Here is a 15,590-nt window from a genome sequence, read left to right as displayed (position 1 = left end):
TATTACAGTGCAGACTGGAAATAGGCCTGCCCCAAATACTCTAGATTCAGTGGACCCAGATTTCATCCTGTTGAACTATTCTGGAATATTAATTGTTGCTATTATATGCTTCATGTTGTTACTGACTTACGGCAACCCTAAGGTGACCCTTTCATGGAGTTTCCTGAGGCTAAGAGTGTGTGACTCACCCAAGCTACCCAAAGGTCTGAGCAGGGAATGGAACCCTGAGCTTCAGAATCGTAGTCCAGTGCTCAAATCACTGAGGGGAAAAAAATGTAGCCTTCTGACTATTTTAAAACTAATATTTCAGAACAAACAAAAGTGCTACAGTTCACTTTTTCACACTGCCTCTGAAGAAGTGGGGTGTCACCTGTAAAATAAACTGATTAGTCTTAAATGTGTTAGCCCACATATCCACCATGTTAGTCTGCATATTCACTGATTTGTTTTGAGAATCTTGGTCTAAGTACAGTCACCCCTCCATTTTAGCAGACTTGGAGACCGCGTCCCTCACCTGTTCGCAAGTGGCAAATGGAGGGGGACAAAATGTGGCATGTGCCCATGGGTGCGCGCTGCCATTCAAGCCAATGGGGCTTGAATATTAGCAATTTTCCATTTTCGCAGGTGGGTCCGGAACAGATCCCCTGCAAAAACAGAGAGGCAACTGTATTTCACTATAGCTATGAAGCAAATATTTATTCTGTTTTGAGAGATTTTATATATTATCTGTCTTTTAATCTGATTTTGATATAAAGGAAAAACATACTTTACCTGAGTTTCTATTCCTTGCTCAAGCAGCCGTTTAGCCTGGTTTTCAACCTCAAGTCGAGCTCTTGCAATAAAGAGCAGGTCATTTTCAATTACTTCTATTCCAGAGAGATCTATTCCTTGAGAAAGGTAATCTATAAAAATCAACAGCATTTTGATATATTACAAAAAATTCTGACAACAGTGAGAATTGAAAAAAATTAAACCTTCATATCGCAATTTCAAATAAAGAACACAAGGACATCACCTTATATAACCATGATTTATTTTACCAGGGAGGAAAGGAAGATGGTCAGTAAGATCTTAGTATCTCAACAGTAGGTTTATTGCTTTCTATTAAGAAATGGTGCATCCAGACTGATTGAAAAGTCCCAGGTTTTGTTCCTGTTTTTTCTGATTTTATTTGTATGTATGTGCCTTCAAGTCACCTGTCGATTTACGATAACCCATAAATTGCACAGCACTTTCTTAGACAAAGAATACTTGGAGGTGGTTTGTTAATTCTTTCCTCTGAAACATAGCCTTCAGCACCTTGGATTCAATGGTCATAATCTCCCATCCAAGTAGTAACCCAGGCTGACCCTAGTTAGATTCTAAGACCAGACAGAATCTGGTGTCTTTAGGGTATTTAGGGCCTCACTTTCTGATTTTATACTGGGTTAAATTAAACCAAACTGGAGAGTTGATATAAAAAAATCTCTGATCATACTAGGAGCTGACAGAAAATATTCTGGGATAAATAAAAAATGTATTCATCTCCAAAATAAACTCAGACAGAACAGGAACAAAAAACTAGGACTTCTAGACTTTTAAATCAATCTGCATGCGCCCAAAGGGTACACAAACATTCCAATTAAAGTAGAGAATAGTGAATTGAATCCAAAGATACATGCAGACAGATTTAATGAGTGTCTTCCATTCACAGATCAGGTATTTTCCAACTGGCCCTAAGATGATACTATTAAAATACTATCATATAAACTCGATTGTAAATCGACCTCATGTATAAAATGAGGGCAGGTTTTGGGGCCAAAATTATGGATTTTGATATGACCCTTAGATAAGTCGGGGGTAAAACTTAGGGGCATGTAACAAAAGGTCTAAAGGATGAAGCAAAGGAAAACACCACCAAAGAACTTAGAAAATTCCAGCAGGCATAACTGTTTGTACTCATTGTAAAGGCTGGATGAATAAGAAGATGGGGAGTGGGTCAGTGCTTTCAGGACAGATTGCACTCTTGCTTTTTCAACAGGGGAAGGTTCCTTTTTTAGGAAGACTTTTTCTTACTAAACATTTCTAGACTTATACATTAATATATACAGTATATAAATATTTCTACTTTCCTTCAACCGTGCTAGTATCTGTTTGCCTTTTGCTCATGGTTCTTTTGGCACAAATCATCAACTTAGCATTATAGCCTGTTTACCACAACTGAGAAGGGAGAAATCCATTTTCAACTGTGGCTGTTGCCCTTTACGCTGTTAGAAAAAGCATTTAACTGCCATAAATTAGGGTGGCAATTAGATCAGTGATTGATTAGATCATCAACAAAGAACTCTTAAATAACTAAGATAGGCACACCTAATTAATCAAGCAATAATTTAAAATACATATCCAAGCACAAACTTTTTAAATACAAGTGCGTGTAAAATCTAGAAACAGCAAGTAGAAGAGGTATTGTCATACACATGAGAATTTTTCTTCTAAGATGATGACTGTTATGATATGAACATGCATCAATTAAAGACCAGGCACAAACGCAGTAGTTTAATTCCCTTAGCCCAACACAATAATCTGCTTTATAGACTATAGCAAAACTTTTGACTGCACAGATAATGAAAAGCTATGGAACGCTCTTAAAGGCATGGGAGTGCCAATACATCTGATAGTCTTGATGAGAAATCTGTACTTAGGACAAGAATCAATACTAGAAGAGAATATGGAGAAGCAGAATGGTTCCCAATTGGCAAGAGCATAAAGCAAGGCTGCATATTATCACCCTGCTTCTTCAACTTGTATGCAGAAAACATCATACAAAGAGCAGGTTTAGACTCAGAATAAGGAGGAGTAAAGAAAGGAGGAAGGGACATCAACAATCTAGGATATGCTGATGACACCATAATATTAGCAGAAAACATCACGGACTTGGAACAATTACTAAGGAAGGTTAAGGAAGAAAGCATATAGCCAGGCTTGTTGCCAAACATAAAAAATACAAAAATAATGATCAAGGAGGATCTACATAAATTCAACCTAGACAATAAGGAAATCGAAATAGTTAAACATTTCTATACTTTGGCTCAAACATTGAACAAAAAGGAGACCACACTCAAGAAATAAGAAGACTAGGAATGGGACGTGCAGCTAGGAAGGAACTTGATAACATCTGAAAGAGTAAAGATATACAACTCAACACTAAAGTTAGAATAATCCAATCTGTTGAACTCCCCATCACTATGCACAGATATGAGGTCTGGACAGTAAAGTGGATTAAAAGAAAATCAATTCATTTGTCATGTGGTGCTAGAGAAGAGTCCAGATAATACTGTGGACACCCAAAAAGACAAACAAAGCGGTTCTTGAACATATAAAGCCTAAAAGACAATAATACTAGGAATGGTAGAAGGCAAAAGAAAGAGTAGAAGACTGCATGCCAGATGGATAGACTCAATCAGGGAGGTCACAGGCCTGAATCTACAAAATCTAAGCAGAGCAATGGAGGATAGGAGGCCTTGGAGTCAAGGTCAACCCTAGAGCATTCTGAGGCTCATAGTTCATTGAGGCCTAAGAGCTCTCCGGCTGAAAATGCCCGTCCTTAAACTGCAAATCCCAGAATGCAACAGGAAATAGCTAGAGCAGTTAAAGTGTAATAGTAGAGTTATAGGAGTGTAATGCGGTAATCTACACAGTTAACACTGTTAATGTGGTCAAAGTTATAAAAACAACAGAAAACTACAGAAAAATCCTTGGTAGAAATATAATGTTACTGATTTTTTGCACATGTCAAGCTTTCTAGTAACATCTTGAATCCCATTGTGGGAGAAAGGCAGGATATAAAACCTTGAAATAAATAAAATAAATCTAAACACTACCTTCAATAAACAATTTCATATTTAATTTTTTAAAGTTTCGTTAAGGCAGAAGAAACATATTAAATGCCCATCAGGACTAGATTGCCTTTCTCCGTTTTTCATTTTTGGGTTCCTTTCTGTATAGGAAAATGGACATAAATGCAAAGGTTTTGAAATAGCACCTTGAGGTATTTCAATCCCAATTCTCCACTTTAATTACAAATGAAAATATTATGATCCAATATTTGGGGCACGAAAACAATATCTTCTTGCTGAAGAGCACCTAAATGGATGAAAACTGAATATTGCTTGCTGTTCTGAAGGCAGTGAAGTGCATCAGAGAAGACAGAATAAATAGCTTTTACACTGGTGAAGACGATGAGGCACATCACTTTCCAGAATCATGTCAAAACGACATCTCTTCATACCACAGATAACAAAATTTAAAAGTCTGTGCCAACCCCTGATATTAATACTGTGTACTTCACCAGACAGTGAAAGCTTCCAAGCTGTGTCTGCAAATGAATACTGTGACTCCACAACCTCAACAGAACCATAATCTGTCTTCTACTATCGAAGGCTCCCTCTGAGGGGGGGAAAAGCCAGTTGTACCAATCTCAGTGTATTTTCAGTTGTTGCTTTTTTAAACAAAAAGGAATGAAAAAGAGATTGTGTCAAATTCTTTCTGAATTTCTAATTGCATTTTTTTTCTACCCAATTAAAAAAAAATTAGTACAGGGTTACTTTAAACATATAGCAGGAAGTCTTGATTTGCTTCCAAATGATTAATAAGCAATTATATGTTTCCACTTTCTTGATGGATCTACTTCTGTGTGGTATATATCTTGAGAAATGCATGTTTGTCACATTCAAGTGCTATGTGGATTCCTGGAAATACTTTCCACATATACCTAACAGAATGTGTGAAGCAAATATTTGTTGGGCTACAGGATGTTTTAACAACTTAGCAGGGAGCCAGACAACTCCATTCACAACATACCTATCTCTCCAATTTTCTACACCAAATAATTATGTTACATTATGCTGTTTTTCATTTGGCTGAATAATCTGCATTTTCAAATGAACATTTCTGGTCTTTTCTGAGTAGCAGTCACATTGATTTCATACTTATATCAGGTCCCCATCAGAAATACTGTACAGAATGTTTGCATTCTTAGGAAGATCCGGATGAACTCATAATCACCAAGTTCTGGTTAAATATCATATACGCTATTTTCTCAAACCTCACATGCATTCATATTTATTACAATCCTACTGCATTTTTCATAAACGTCTGAGATATACTGATAATGCAAACCCCATATTTAGGCAACTACTATCAAAATAGAAAAAGGAAAGGAAAGGAAAAAGGCAACTGAAGGTGATATAGTAAACAAATAAAATAAAATGCTGTATGAAGAATCCAAGCATCCCTTGTTTCTACACTAAGCAGTCCACATGAGTTGCACTTTGAATGCAGTTTTTCATTGTATCCCACATGAGAACTGTAGCATCTTACATTTTCTCATTCTAGAAAATACATTTCTATGAAACTTGATGACACAGATTTTCACCAACCATTACGAAACTAATCCTCCTTTTAAGCACAGAGGAATCGGATTTCTCAATACACATCTATATACGTATAGAATGACACTGTTATAGTTTTAAGTGACCAAAAATTAATGCAGAAAACAGTATTAACGAGTATTAGCAATCAAATACACACGAGGGCATTATAATATATTGTAGAATACCAGATTGAAACATTTAATTTCATTCATTTTTGGATAATAAGGGCAGTTTAGAGACTTTGTCTTAGTGATGTTTGCTCAGCTTTGGAATCCCTTTTTCTCTGAGGTCCAAGCCAGGTAGGAGTTCAAGTTCATGCTTGATCTATCTGGACTCCAAATTCCCTTTCATTCACCCCACCTAAAATACCCCCTCTCCATTTGGAAGTATTAGAATAGGCATTTGAGCTGGGCTGGAAAGGGAGGGAGCTGGCCAGTAGATAACAGTAAGTCCCCAGGGCTCTGTTCTGGGTCCCCTTCTGTTTTCTCTCTACACACTGTCCTTAGGAAAACTCATCAGCTCTTTTGGCTTTTCCTACCATCTGTATGCCGATGACACCCAGCTGTATCTTTCCGCCCCTGACCTTTCTCCAAGGCTTGAACAGCAAGTTTCGTCTTGCCTCACAGCTGTCTCGCAGTGGATGCGCCATTGGCGTTTGAAGCTCAACATGTCCAAGACGGAGCTTCTTGTCTTTCCTCCTAAGCCCATCCTTCAACACTCCTTTTCTGTCTCTGTGGACAACATTTCTATTCAACCAGTCCAGCAAGCCCGCAGTCTTGGTTTTATCTTTGACTCTTCTCTGTCGTGTATCCCTCAGATCCAGACCACAGCCAAGGCTTGTAGATTCTTTTTATACAATATTGCCAAAATCCGACCATATCTCTCCGCCTCTACTGCCAAGATCCTGGTCCATGCCCTAGTGGTCTCACGACTTGATTACTGTAATGTCCTCCTGGCTGGGCTTCCTCTTTCTCACCTCCGTCCTTTAATCTCTGTCCAGCATTCAGCTGCACGCATTATCACTTCCACCCACCGCTCTGACCACGTCTCTCCTGTGTTGGCATCCCTTCACTGGCTCCCCCTCCCTTCCCGCATTCAGTATAAGCTCCTGCTGTCCACGTTTAAAGCCCTCCATGGCCTGGCCCCTCCTTACTTATCAGACCTTCTTTCTCCTCACCTTCCCACCAGGGCCCTCCGTTCTGGTAGTCAAGGTCTGCTGTCCCAGCCCAGGATTTCCTCTGCCCCATCCCGGATTCGCCCCTTTTCACTTGCTGCCCCTCACTCCTGGAACCTTCTTCCCCCACAAGCAAGAGCCATCACTTCTTTAACCAGCTTCAAAACGGAGTTGAAAACCATCCTGTTCAGAGAAGCGTTCCCAGGCATTGCATAATTGTCGCTCACTATTTGATGTTCTTGTGGTCCCTGTTTATTGAACCCTTCCTGTATTGCTATGTACTGTATATGTATTATCCTACTTGTGAGTATGTATTTTCCCTGGAAAATGATTAACCATCCATTATGAAGCCTCCCCCTCCCTCCAGTCCATCTGCCTTGGTCCAGGCCTTGGAGGTAGAGAGGAACTGCTGGACCTCTTACCCTTTCCCTCCACCACTCCCTCCTCCTTCTGTATCATGTCTTTTTAGACTGTAAGCCCGAGGGCAGGGAATCGTCTAACTAAAAGATTGTATGTACAGCGCTGTGTAAATTTACAGCGCTTCATAAATAAAGGTTAATAATAATAATAATAATAATAATAATAATAAGTCTACAATCAACTGTTCAAAATGCTCAGGTATGCTAGAACAACCGGGTCTTATCCCCTACCTCTTCCCCTACCATATCAAAGTATACCTATTTGTTCTTATGTGTCAAGTTGGCTTTAACTTAAGGTGATCCCATGAATGAGAGACCTCCAACAAACCCTGTTAACAGCACTGCTCCGTTCTTGCAAATTCAGGGCTAAGGCTTCCTTGACTGAGGGGCAAAACAGACCAGCAATAAGAGCCAGCTTCCCGGCAGCGTAAGGGTGTGACGTTCAGACAGCACATGCCCCTAGGCCACCAGGAAGCCACACGACTGACCACACACGAGGTGGCTTCACAGCATTTCTGCAGTGTGGCATTTACAGCGCAGCACTGCAGAAACACTGAAAAGCCACCACGGCAAATCCGACTTTTCCCCAGCTCAAAAAGGAGCGACTTTCTGCCGCTTTGTTTTGAGCCGGAAAAATGCCAGATTGGGGTGGCGGTGCATGGTTGCCTTGGCCCAAAACTGGCAATCAAAGGAGTGACCAGAAGCCATGAATTTTGGTATCCACGGGGGATCCTGAAACCAAACCCAAGCAGAAACTAAGGACCCACTGTACGTTAAATTCTACTGAAAACGTGAAGTCCACAGATCAGAAACTAATGTAAACTAATACCAATGTTTTCACTAAGCAGTTTTCTTGTTCAGTAAAGTTACACTGAATCTCTTATAGTACAGAGGCAATGAGATAATACATGTCTAAAACTACTATTGACAAATAGTTTACATGACTTTCTGAATATCAGTTCTAAAGCTTTTAAAATTACAGGCTCCTTGTGCCTACTTTGGAAACATCATATAGTCAGATGGCCTTCCTTAACCATGGTTTCTGCACCCATGAATTCCACCATCCACATCTTGAAAATGTTCACAGTTTTTTCTCCTAAAAGGTAAGCCTTGATTTTGCCACTTTATATAAGGGACACCATTTTACTATGCCATTGTATGTAATCAGACTTGAGCATCCATGGATTTTGATATTCATGGGGGATCCTGGAACCAAACCCCAGTAGATACCTAGGGCCTGCTGTAATTTGATTGTGGTCTTTATTTAATGCAATCTTTTGTGGTTGTGGTTGTTTAAAGGAGAAGAATTGAACTGATTTACATTCAAAGGCCAAGTTTCCAGCAGAAAGGCCATCCATCTGGCCAATGAGCTACAGTATTCTGGGAGGAGTGATTTAAGATGTGGTTTCTACTGTTTTTATTGTCTGTTTTTAACAATTTCTGTACACCGCTTTGATGGTTGGAAAAGTGGTTAATAAATGAACAATTTTTTTATTATTATTATTATTATTAGACAATCAATTTTCCAAAGGCACTAGCAGTTTCCAAGCCATCCGTGCCAGAATGCTTTCTGATAAGACAACCCTTCCTGGAAGTGGAGCATTTGGAAACAAGCTATTCAGAGCCAGCAACCATCTCCCGCAAGGCTGCTATTACCAATTTTGGTCTTCACCTGATCACCGTTGGGCCTACAGCACTTGTATCTTGTTACTGCCACTTTTCCCTTGACTCCTGCAGTAACACTGGTGGAGGAATCTGTAAGATCTGCACCTATGCGTTTTTTGCCCTACAACTGTTCCATGAACTATAGTAATGGGTATAGTAGTATAGTAGTTGAAAACAGTCCAGAATTTGTTGTACAGCACTGTCCATGCTTTCGTAGTAGCCACCACAGTGGAGACAAGCCAGGTGGAAGTCCTAGCATTAACTACTGTTTCAGAACACAAGAGATGACATAAATGAGCCTGCCTAAACTAGCAGCTTTTCTGGCCAATCCATTCCAACAGGTTGACTGGGCCACCAAGTACAGTACTGTATATGTTATGGTATGTTCTAAAGATGGATCAAGTTAAATGAACCCTGATCAGCAGGTAACTGTAATTTTGTAGAGACTGTGGAGCATCTGTTCAGGTTTGCCCTCCAACTTCCAAAACATCTAGTCAATCATACAGAAATAACATTGGGAGAGGGAGATAAAGATGTTTATTTCTAAAAATACAAATAAAGCATGACAGCATTCAAAAGCTGAGTAAAAAAGTCCACTCCACATCTATTTTCATGCATTTTAATATCCAGGTTTAACTGTCTTTTAAATAGTTCTAAGAACATCTAAAATAATCAGCTTTCCAAAGGAATCAAAAACAATCTAATCATAATCCTAAAGGGATGTATTTAGTGGACACTGCCTCAGATTAGTCAATTCGATTTTGTAGCCTGAAATACTAGTTATATAGCAGCCTATTAATTTAGGGTGTGTTTCTTCAAAAACAGTAATAGTGTGCAATACCAGACAAGAAGATGTAGATAGTTGCTGAAGGTGGTTCACCTGTCCATTTTGCTAACACTGAGCTTGTTCTAAAGAAGGCTCCACTTCCCTTAAGGGATCAGGTTTGTAGTTTGGAGGTGCTCTTAGATCTGTCATTGTAGGGACGTTAATATTCAACTAATTTGTCCCAGTTGCAAAGAAACAAATATTTTTGTGCCATTCTTACCTAGTATTTTCCCAAGAATTGTGTGGTTTTTTAAATCAAAAATCATTGTTTCCAGACAGCCATGTGTGGTTTTATTGTACAAGACTGCTGTTTTCTATGCAAAATTGTTATATCAGCCATTCCATTTAACTTGTTTTGGACTAACTAGATTGTTTCTGGACTTCAGTCCAAAACAGGCTAGCTAAATTATTAAATGGAACATGCTGGTATAATCATGCTATTCCATCATTCTGCTATCTCCACTGGCTGACAGTTTGTTTCAAGAACCAATTCAAAGTACTAAATTTACCCATGAAAGTCCTAAATGGATTGGTGTCAAGTTACCTAGACGAACATCTGAGTTATAGCAAAAGATATGTCTGCTTTGTAAAGTAACTACAGTCAGAAGATTTATTCTATAGATGAGCCAAAATACAAAGGACTCCTGTGTGAAATAGAACAGATTCTATTTAGGGGACTTTCCATATTCAGCAATTGCATCATCAGCAAAGCAACTCTTGGCTCTCCCACTGCTGCCCTGTTCAGAAGAAACCTATAACGACACTTTGACACCAATCCCACCCAAGCAAGGTGAAAGACAACAGAGACATGTACTTTATTTATGTAAATCTCCAATGAAGCAAACATTTTAAATGTCTACATTAATAAGAGAATCTATAATTTTCACAGTGCAGAAACAATTTTTGTTTCTGTACTATAGATACTTCATAAATCCTCTGGTAGAAGACTGATCTTAGAAATGTTACACTGAATCTGCCAGCAATGGGGGAAGGACTTCTGATGACATTAGAACCAAAGACCTTTCTCGGTCTTTATTTGTTCTGTGATGTGTTAGAGGCATAAATAAAAACTCCAGGGAAATCTTATTGCACTCCAGACAGATAAGAGTCTGGAAGCTTTGAAGAAAATCCACTATTGTTCCTTTCCACCCCTCTGAATAGGTATAAAGAAAAGTTTAAACACTGCATTCACAGCTTACCTGGCCCTTGGGGTCTTTAATGCAAGACACAGTGGATGTGCTTTTGAATTGTTTATTTTTTGATCCTATAGGCTAAAAGCCTGCCCTCCTTCTCAACAGGCTCCCAGAACAATTGCTAGGCATATGTGATTAAGAAGTCAGCTTGCTGTGCATTCAATTTGTTTACAACACATTGAGTTCTAAGAAGATCATTACACTGGGCGAGGGGGGGCACGTTAGAATAGTATTCAGCTAAGCCTTTTTCTAATTTCTTCCTTTGACTCAAGAAAATCTTGAACCATCGTTTTTTCCTCGCTTTGTCTCATGCAAAGGAAATTATGTATCACTACCAACAAACTCTTGTGTTTCATACAGTATTAGGACCCTAACAAGATCTGGGGATTCATTAAACACAAGAAATTCTGACCGCATCAGGACAATGGACAACTGTTGATTCAAGCACTCCGCAGCAACATCTCCCAAATCAACAGAAAGACACATGGTTGGAAATTAGAGCAGATCATGGAACATAGCCAGAAATTAGAATAGGTGCTACAGATATCTGCTGAATCTGCCTTCGAAGAAGAGCCTGTAGAATTTTATTCTCTCTATTAGTGGGAATCACAAACCACCAGACATCCTAAAGTCCCCGGATTGATCATAAACATTAAGACCCATGACTTGGATTGGGTCCTATCCACTATATTTTTATTGTGTAGTGGACGCAGAACTTAACTGAGATCTCCACCATAAGTTATCTTTCATTTGGGATGAAAATATTTTGATGCTTATGGGAAAAATTCCCCTCTAGCTCTGCCAGTCTCTAACACCTAAACTTGGAACAGTTATCACACCTGGAACAGTTATCTCACTATGAAGAAATAATTTTCTTGTGAGAATGCAATGGGTACTAAAGTAGTTTTGTAACTAGATACAGTAGATCTTTTATGGTTCTTATTACATCGAAGCAGAAGCTCTCTGATATTTGGGAAGGGTAATACACCATACCATTACGGTTCCAGAGTCTAATAGGATACACCTGCAATTTTGGAAACTCACCTATTTTTATTTTGTAGCAAGCATCTGAACACAATGCATTACTTTATTGCCTTGTGCAGGTGATAGCAATTACTCCTAAACCATAGTTTCAACCCTCCTCTACCCATAGCCTAAACCTGAATTAAGAGAGAAGTATACGCACACAGTACAATTGAATAAAATATTTGAAAACTCAACATAGCAACATCCAATAGTTATTTCATGGAAAAGCCAAGAGATCCTCCTGTTGATCCTCATATTCCCTGATTTAGACACACATACACACACACACACACACACACACACACACACCAAATAAAATTATTATTTATTATTTATGAATAATATAAATAAAAATTTAAAAATCCATAAACATTATGCATCACTGTCACATGGTCATGCAATTAAAAAATTAAATTAAAATGAACATGATCAAAACTTAATTTCCCACTATCTAAAGATATACATACAATTAAAAAAGTAGTTGTTCTCAAGCTTGTTAGGACTAACCTCTATATGGACAGACTACCACTGAACTGAAGATAACTGAAAACAAACAGATTAATTTGGTCTTTTAAGACCTATCCTTGCTACAGATAAGGAAAAAATTTAAAGACAACTTGCTAAATTCTTTCACATATTACAGACTACAGCTCAAAGCAGATTAATAGCATTTGTAAACTACCACCTGAGAAAAGGACAGGACTTTAAATCTGTTAAATGAAAGAGATTTTTTATCATCAGAATTGCAATTTTCTTTCTGAACAGCTTTTAAAAACCTACCAGCAAAGCTTCCCTTTAATAGTCTATGTATTTTAAAACAAAATTTCAAAGGGGGTTGAATAACAGGCTGTGCTGAAGGAGATAAAGTTTATATCCATAAAGAAGGTTGTATGATAAACCCATTTTCTGTGTTGGCACCTACCCAGGTTTCCCCCAGACTTACAGATTTCTCCTTCTACTTATTATACATACATACTAGAAAATCTATTAAGGATTTGGGGTGGGATGCAAAAGGAAAACAAAAATGTTGCACTGTAAGTAATTTGCAAACAATGATCTTGATCCAGTGGTACCTTCATACCAGAGGAAACTGGTGCACTGCTAAGAAAAGGCTGGGTACCCAATTTTTGCTGCTCTCCAATACATACTGCATCCATCTAAAAAGGGGATCCTGAGATTTGGAAAACACTTCAGAACAGTATGCCACACAGTGCAAAGATCTGCAGTTAATAAGACAGAATGGTGAAAATGAAATATTCAGCCTTGCGCATGCAGAAGCACTGTTTGCGAATACAATGTTAACACTCCATACAGCTTAAGATACACATATACTTCTCTTTTCACAAGAAAAGGTACATGCTACATAAACATACTGTTCTGAGATTTTATTCTGTTCTGAGACTGGGTGTCAGCTAGATGAAAAGGAAAGCCATTCTCCTGGCAACTAGAGCATGGGTGAATGGTGTTTTCATCTGGTTTGGGAAGGCCAGGACAGGAGAGGTTACTTAGTTAAGTATGGTCCAAAACACACTGCACATATAATCCAGTTTGAGACTGCTTTAACTGCACTTTATCCTATACTAAGAATTGTACCAGAAGCTCATTAACATCCACACAGTAGGACAGCATTCTGCATATCCAGCAGCTTAAGAAAGGGATTACAATAGACCCCCATATCTGTTGAAGATACATTCCCAGACTTACTATGGAAATGCAAAATGGTGGATAACAGAAACCCCTACTGAAATGAATTATTTTGAGCAGAAGTTATGATCACTTCTGAAGTTGTGCTGAAGGACCTAGAGATTTCCTAGAGTGAACATCTCTCTAGCCATTTCTAGGTCTTCCAGATGTGATTCTTCCACTGGAAGCATACCATAGAATCAACTTCCATTGGAGGCATACCATAGAATCATGCTAGGGTACCCAGAAAACACCTAGACAAAATATTTTTTTCTGACATGGGTAAGGGAAACTACAGTTAGTAGTCCCAAAAACACAGTGATTGTACTGTATATATGCTCTATATTAAAACTACTATTGGTACTTAACTAATATAGCAAATCTGTAGGGATTGAACAAAACAACCATCAACATCAAACTAAATGAGAGAGACAGATTTATATATTGCAGTGGACCCTTCCCATCTGTGCAGTTTTGGTTTCACCCATGGATGACAAAAAACACAGACAATCGTGTCCTATATTGTTCTATGGTGGTAACATGCATGCAGACGTGTCAACGTGCACACACTAGCATAGAATAATATGGGATGTGGCAATCTTTGGGTAGTCAAATCAGCATATTGCCAGCCTGCTAATACAAAGAATCCACTGTAATATGCAAGTACACTTAAATAAGTTAAAAGCCACTAATTACTGAAATTATAATCTATAAATCTCATGAGAGACTGCACACACATACCAGGTGCTGGCATATTTCAGAAGAAGGAAATGGCAAAACCACCTCTGAATATTCCCTGCCAAAGAAAGCCCTATAAAATACATGGGGTCACTATAAGTCAACAGGCAACCTGAAGGCACAGACACAGACACAGATAATAATGACATTATAAAAGGTTAATTAGAACTGTGATAACTTGACACTTAACAGATTGGTTAATTCAGCACACATTTTCTTTGCTTGAGTTATCAGGAGCCATTTCTCAAGTGTACCTAGTCAGAGCTTGGCAAAATTAATTTTCTAGGACTACAATTCCCAGAACTGTCAGAGCCATAGGCCCAAAAAGTAACTTTAGCAAGCTCCGTCATTTCATTCACTGATGCCACACTGAATTTAAATCAGTACAATAGCACAATAAAGAATTGTTCTTTGTCTAGTTCCTTCCTTCTTGAACCTGGATGAAGTTTAAAGGTAAGTAACAGCAGAAGAGGCTATTTCATGCTTTCTTAAGTTTTCTAAACCAGAAATAATGTCAAGCATAATCTTTTTCCTCCTCTGAACTGCTGGTTTGTTTCTTTATTAGTAGTATGAAACAATTATAGCCATCATTTTTGCTAGGACATGATTTGTTTAAAAAGTATACTCTTCATTATAAAATGCTTACCATTATGTTTTATACAACACTTCCTAAGCATACTTAAAAATATTTTTCTGTTTGGTTAAAGGTGCTCTGAAGTTTTTATAGAAATCCACTACATCTGTCTGAGGTGAACATTTCTGTGAATTTCAAATATTCTCCATTTTCCTAAACAATCTGAGTTTCACGGTCCTGTGCAGAAAATGTATTTTGCAATGTAAGATGCCAGATATAAGAATGCTGATGAAATCTTCTATCTAAGATGTTAGAAAGCCACTGGATCTATCTATCCATCCATCCTCCCCATAGGAGATCCAAAACAGTTTAAAATATAGATTAAAACAAAATACAAATTAAATATAGATTAAGACAAATAAATGTATACTAAAAAAGGTTTTTAAACAATTAAGAAATCGAATTAGATGTTACTCGGCAAGGTTCCTTCCAGAGTTTAAATATTTGCTCCACTTGACCAAAGTGCAGCAAAATTGAGCCTTGAAGGACTCCACAGGTGCCAAGCAGGTGTACTCCACTCATGATGGACACAAGGCACTGGAAAACAGTGCTCCCAAGTCCCATCCAAGGCCCAGCAGGGTAACATAACCAATATACTGAAAGCCACTGATAAGGAAAAGAACTAACAAGGGCATACTCCTTCTGTCCAGTTCCCAGGACAAATTATCATCATGCACCAAGGCAATCAATGCTGACTCTGCCCTATAATCAGGTTTGAAGTCAGAATGAAATGGACCTAGATAATCTATTTCATCTACTAACTCAGTATCTTTCACATATTCCATATATATGTACATTTCTACTATAGTGGGCCCTTGTTA

General features: G+C 38.3%; 1 protein-coding gene across 1 annotated transcript in view; it reads right to left on the bottom strand.

Annotated features, from left to right (window-relative positions):
- LOC149312387 (conserved oligomeric Golgi complex subunit 5-like) overlaps nucleotides 1-15,590 on the bottom strand; it is a 193,779-nt gene that overhangs the window by 98,498 nt on the left and 79,691 nt on the right. The window contains exon 7 of the mRNA XM_089524517.1: nucleotides 772-902. Within this exon, the coding sequence (XP_089380643.1) occupies nucleotides 772-902 (131 nt within the window). The remainder of the gene's footprint in view (nucleotides 1-771; nucleotides 903-15,590) is intronic.

Source organism: Sceloporus occidentalis, unplaced genomic scaffold, assembly GCF_023333645.1.
Source record: "Sceloporus occidentalis isolate IW3139 unplaced genomic scaffold, rSceOcc1.0.p SCAF_5, whole genome shotgun sequence".
In the NCBI taxonomy this organism is placed as follows: Eukaryota; Metazoa; Chordata; class Lepidosauria; order Squamata; family Phrynosomatidae; genus Sceloporus; species Sceloporus occidentalis.
Note: the sequence above shows the minus strand (reverse complement) of the source record. Positions and strands in the feature narration are given on the sequence as shown.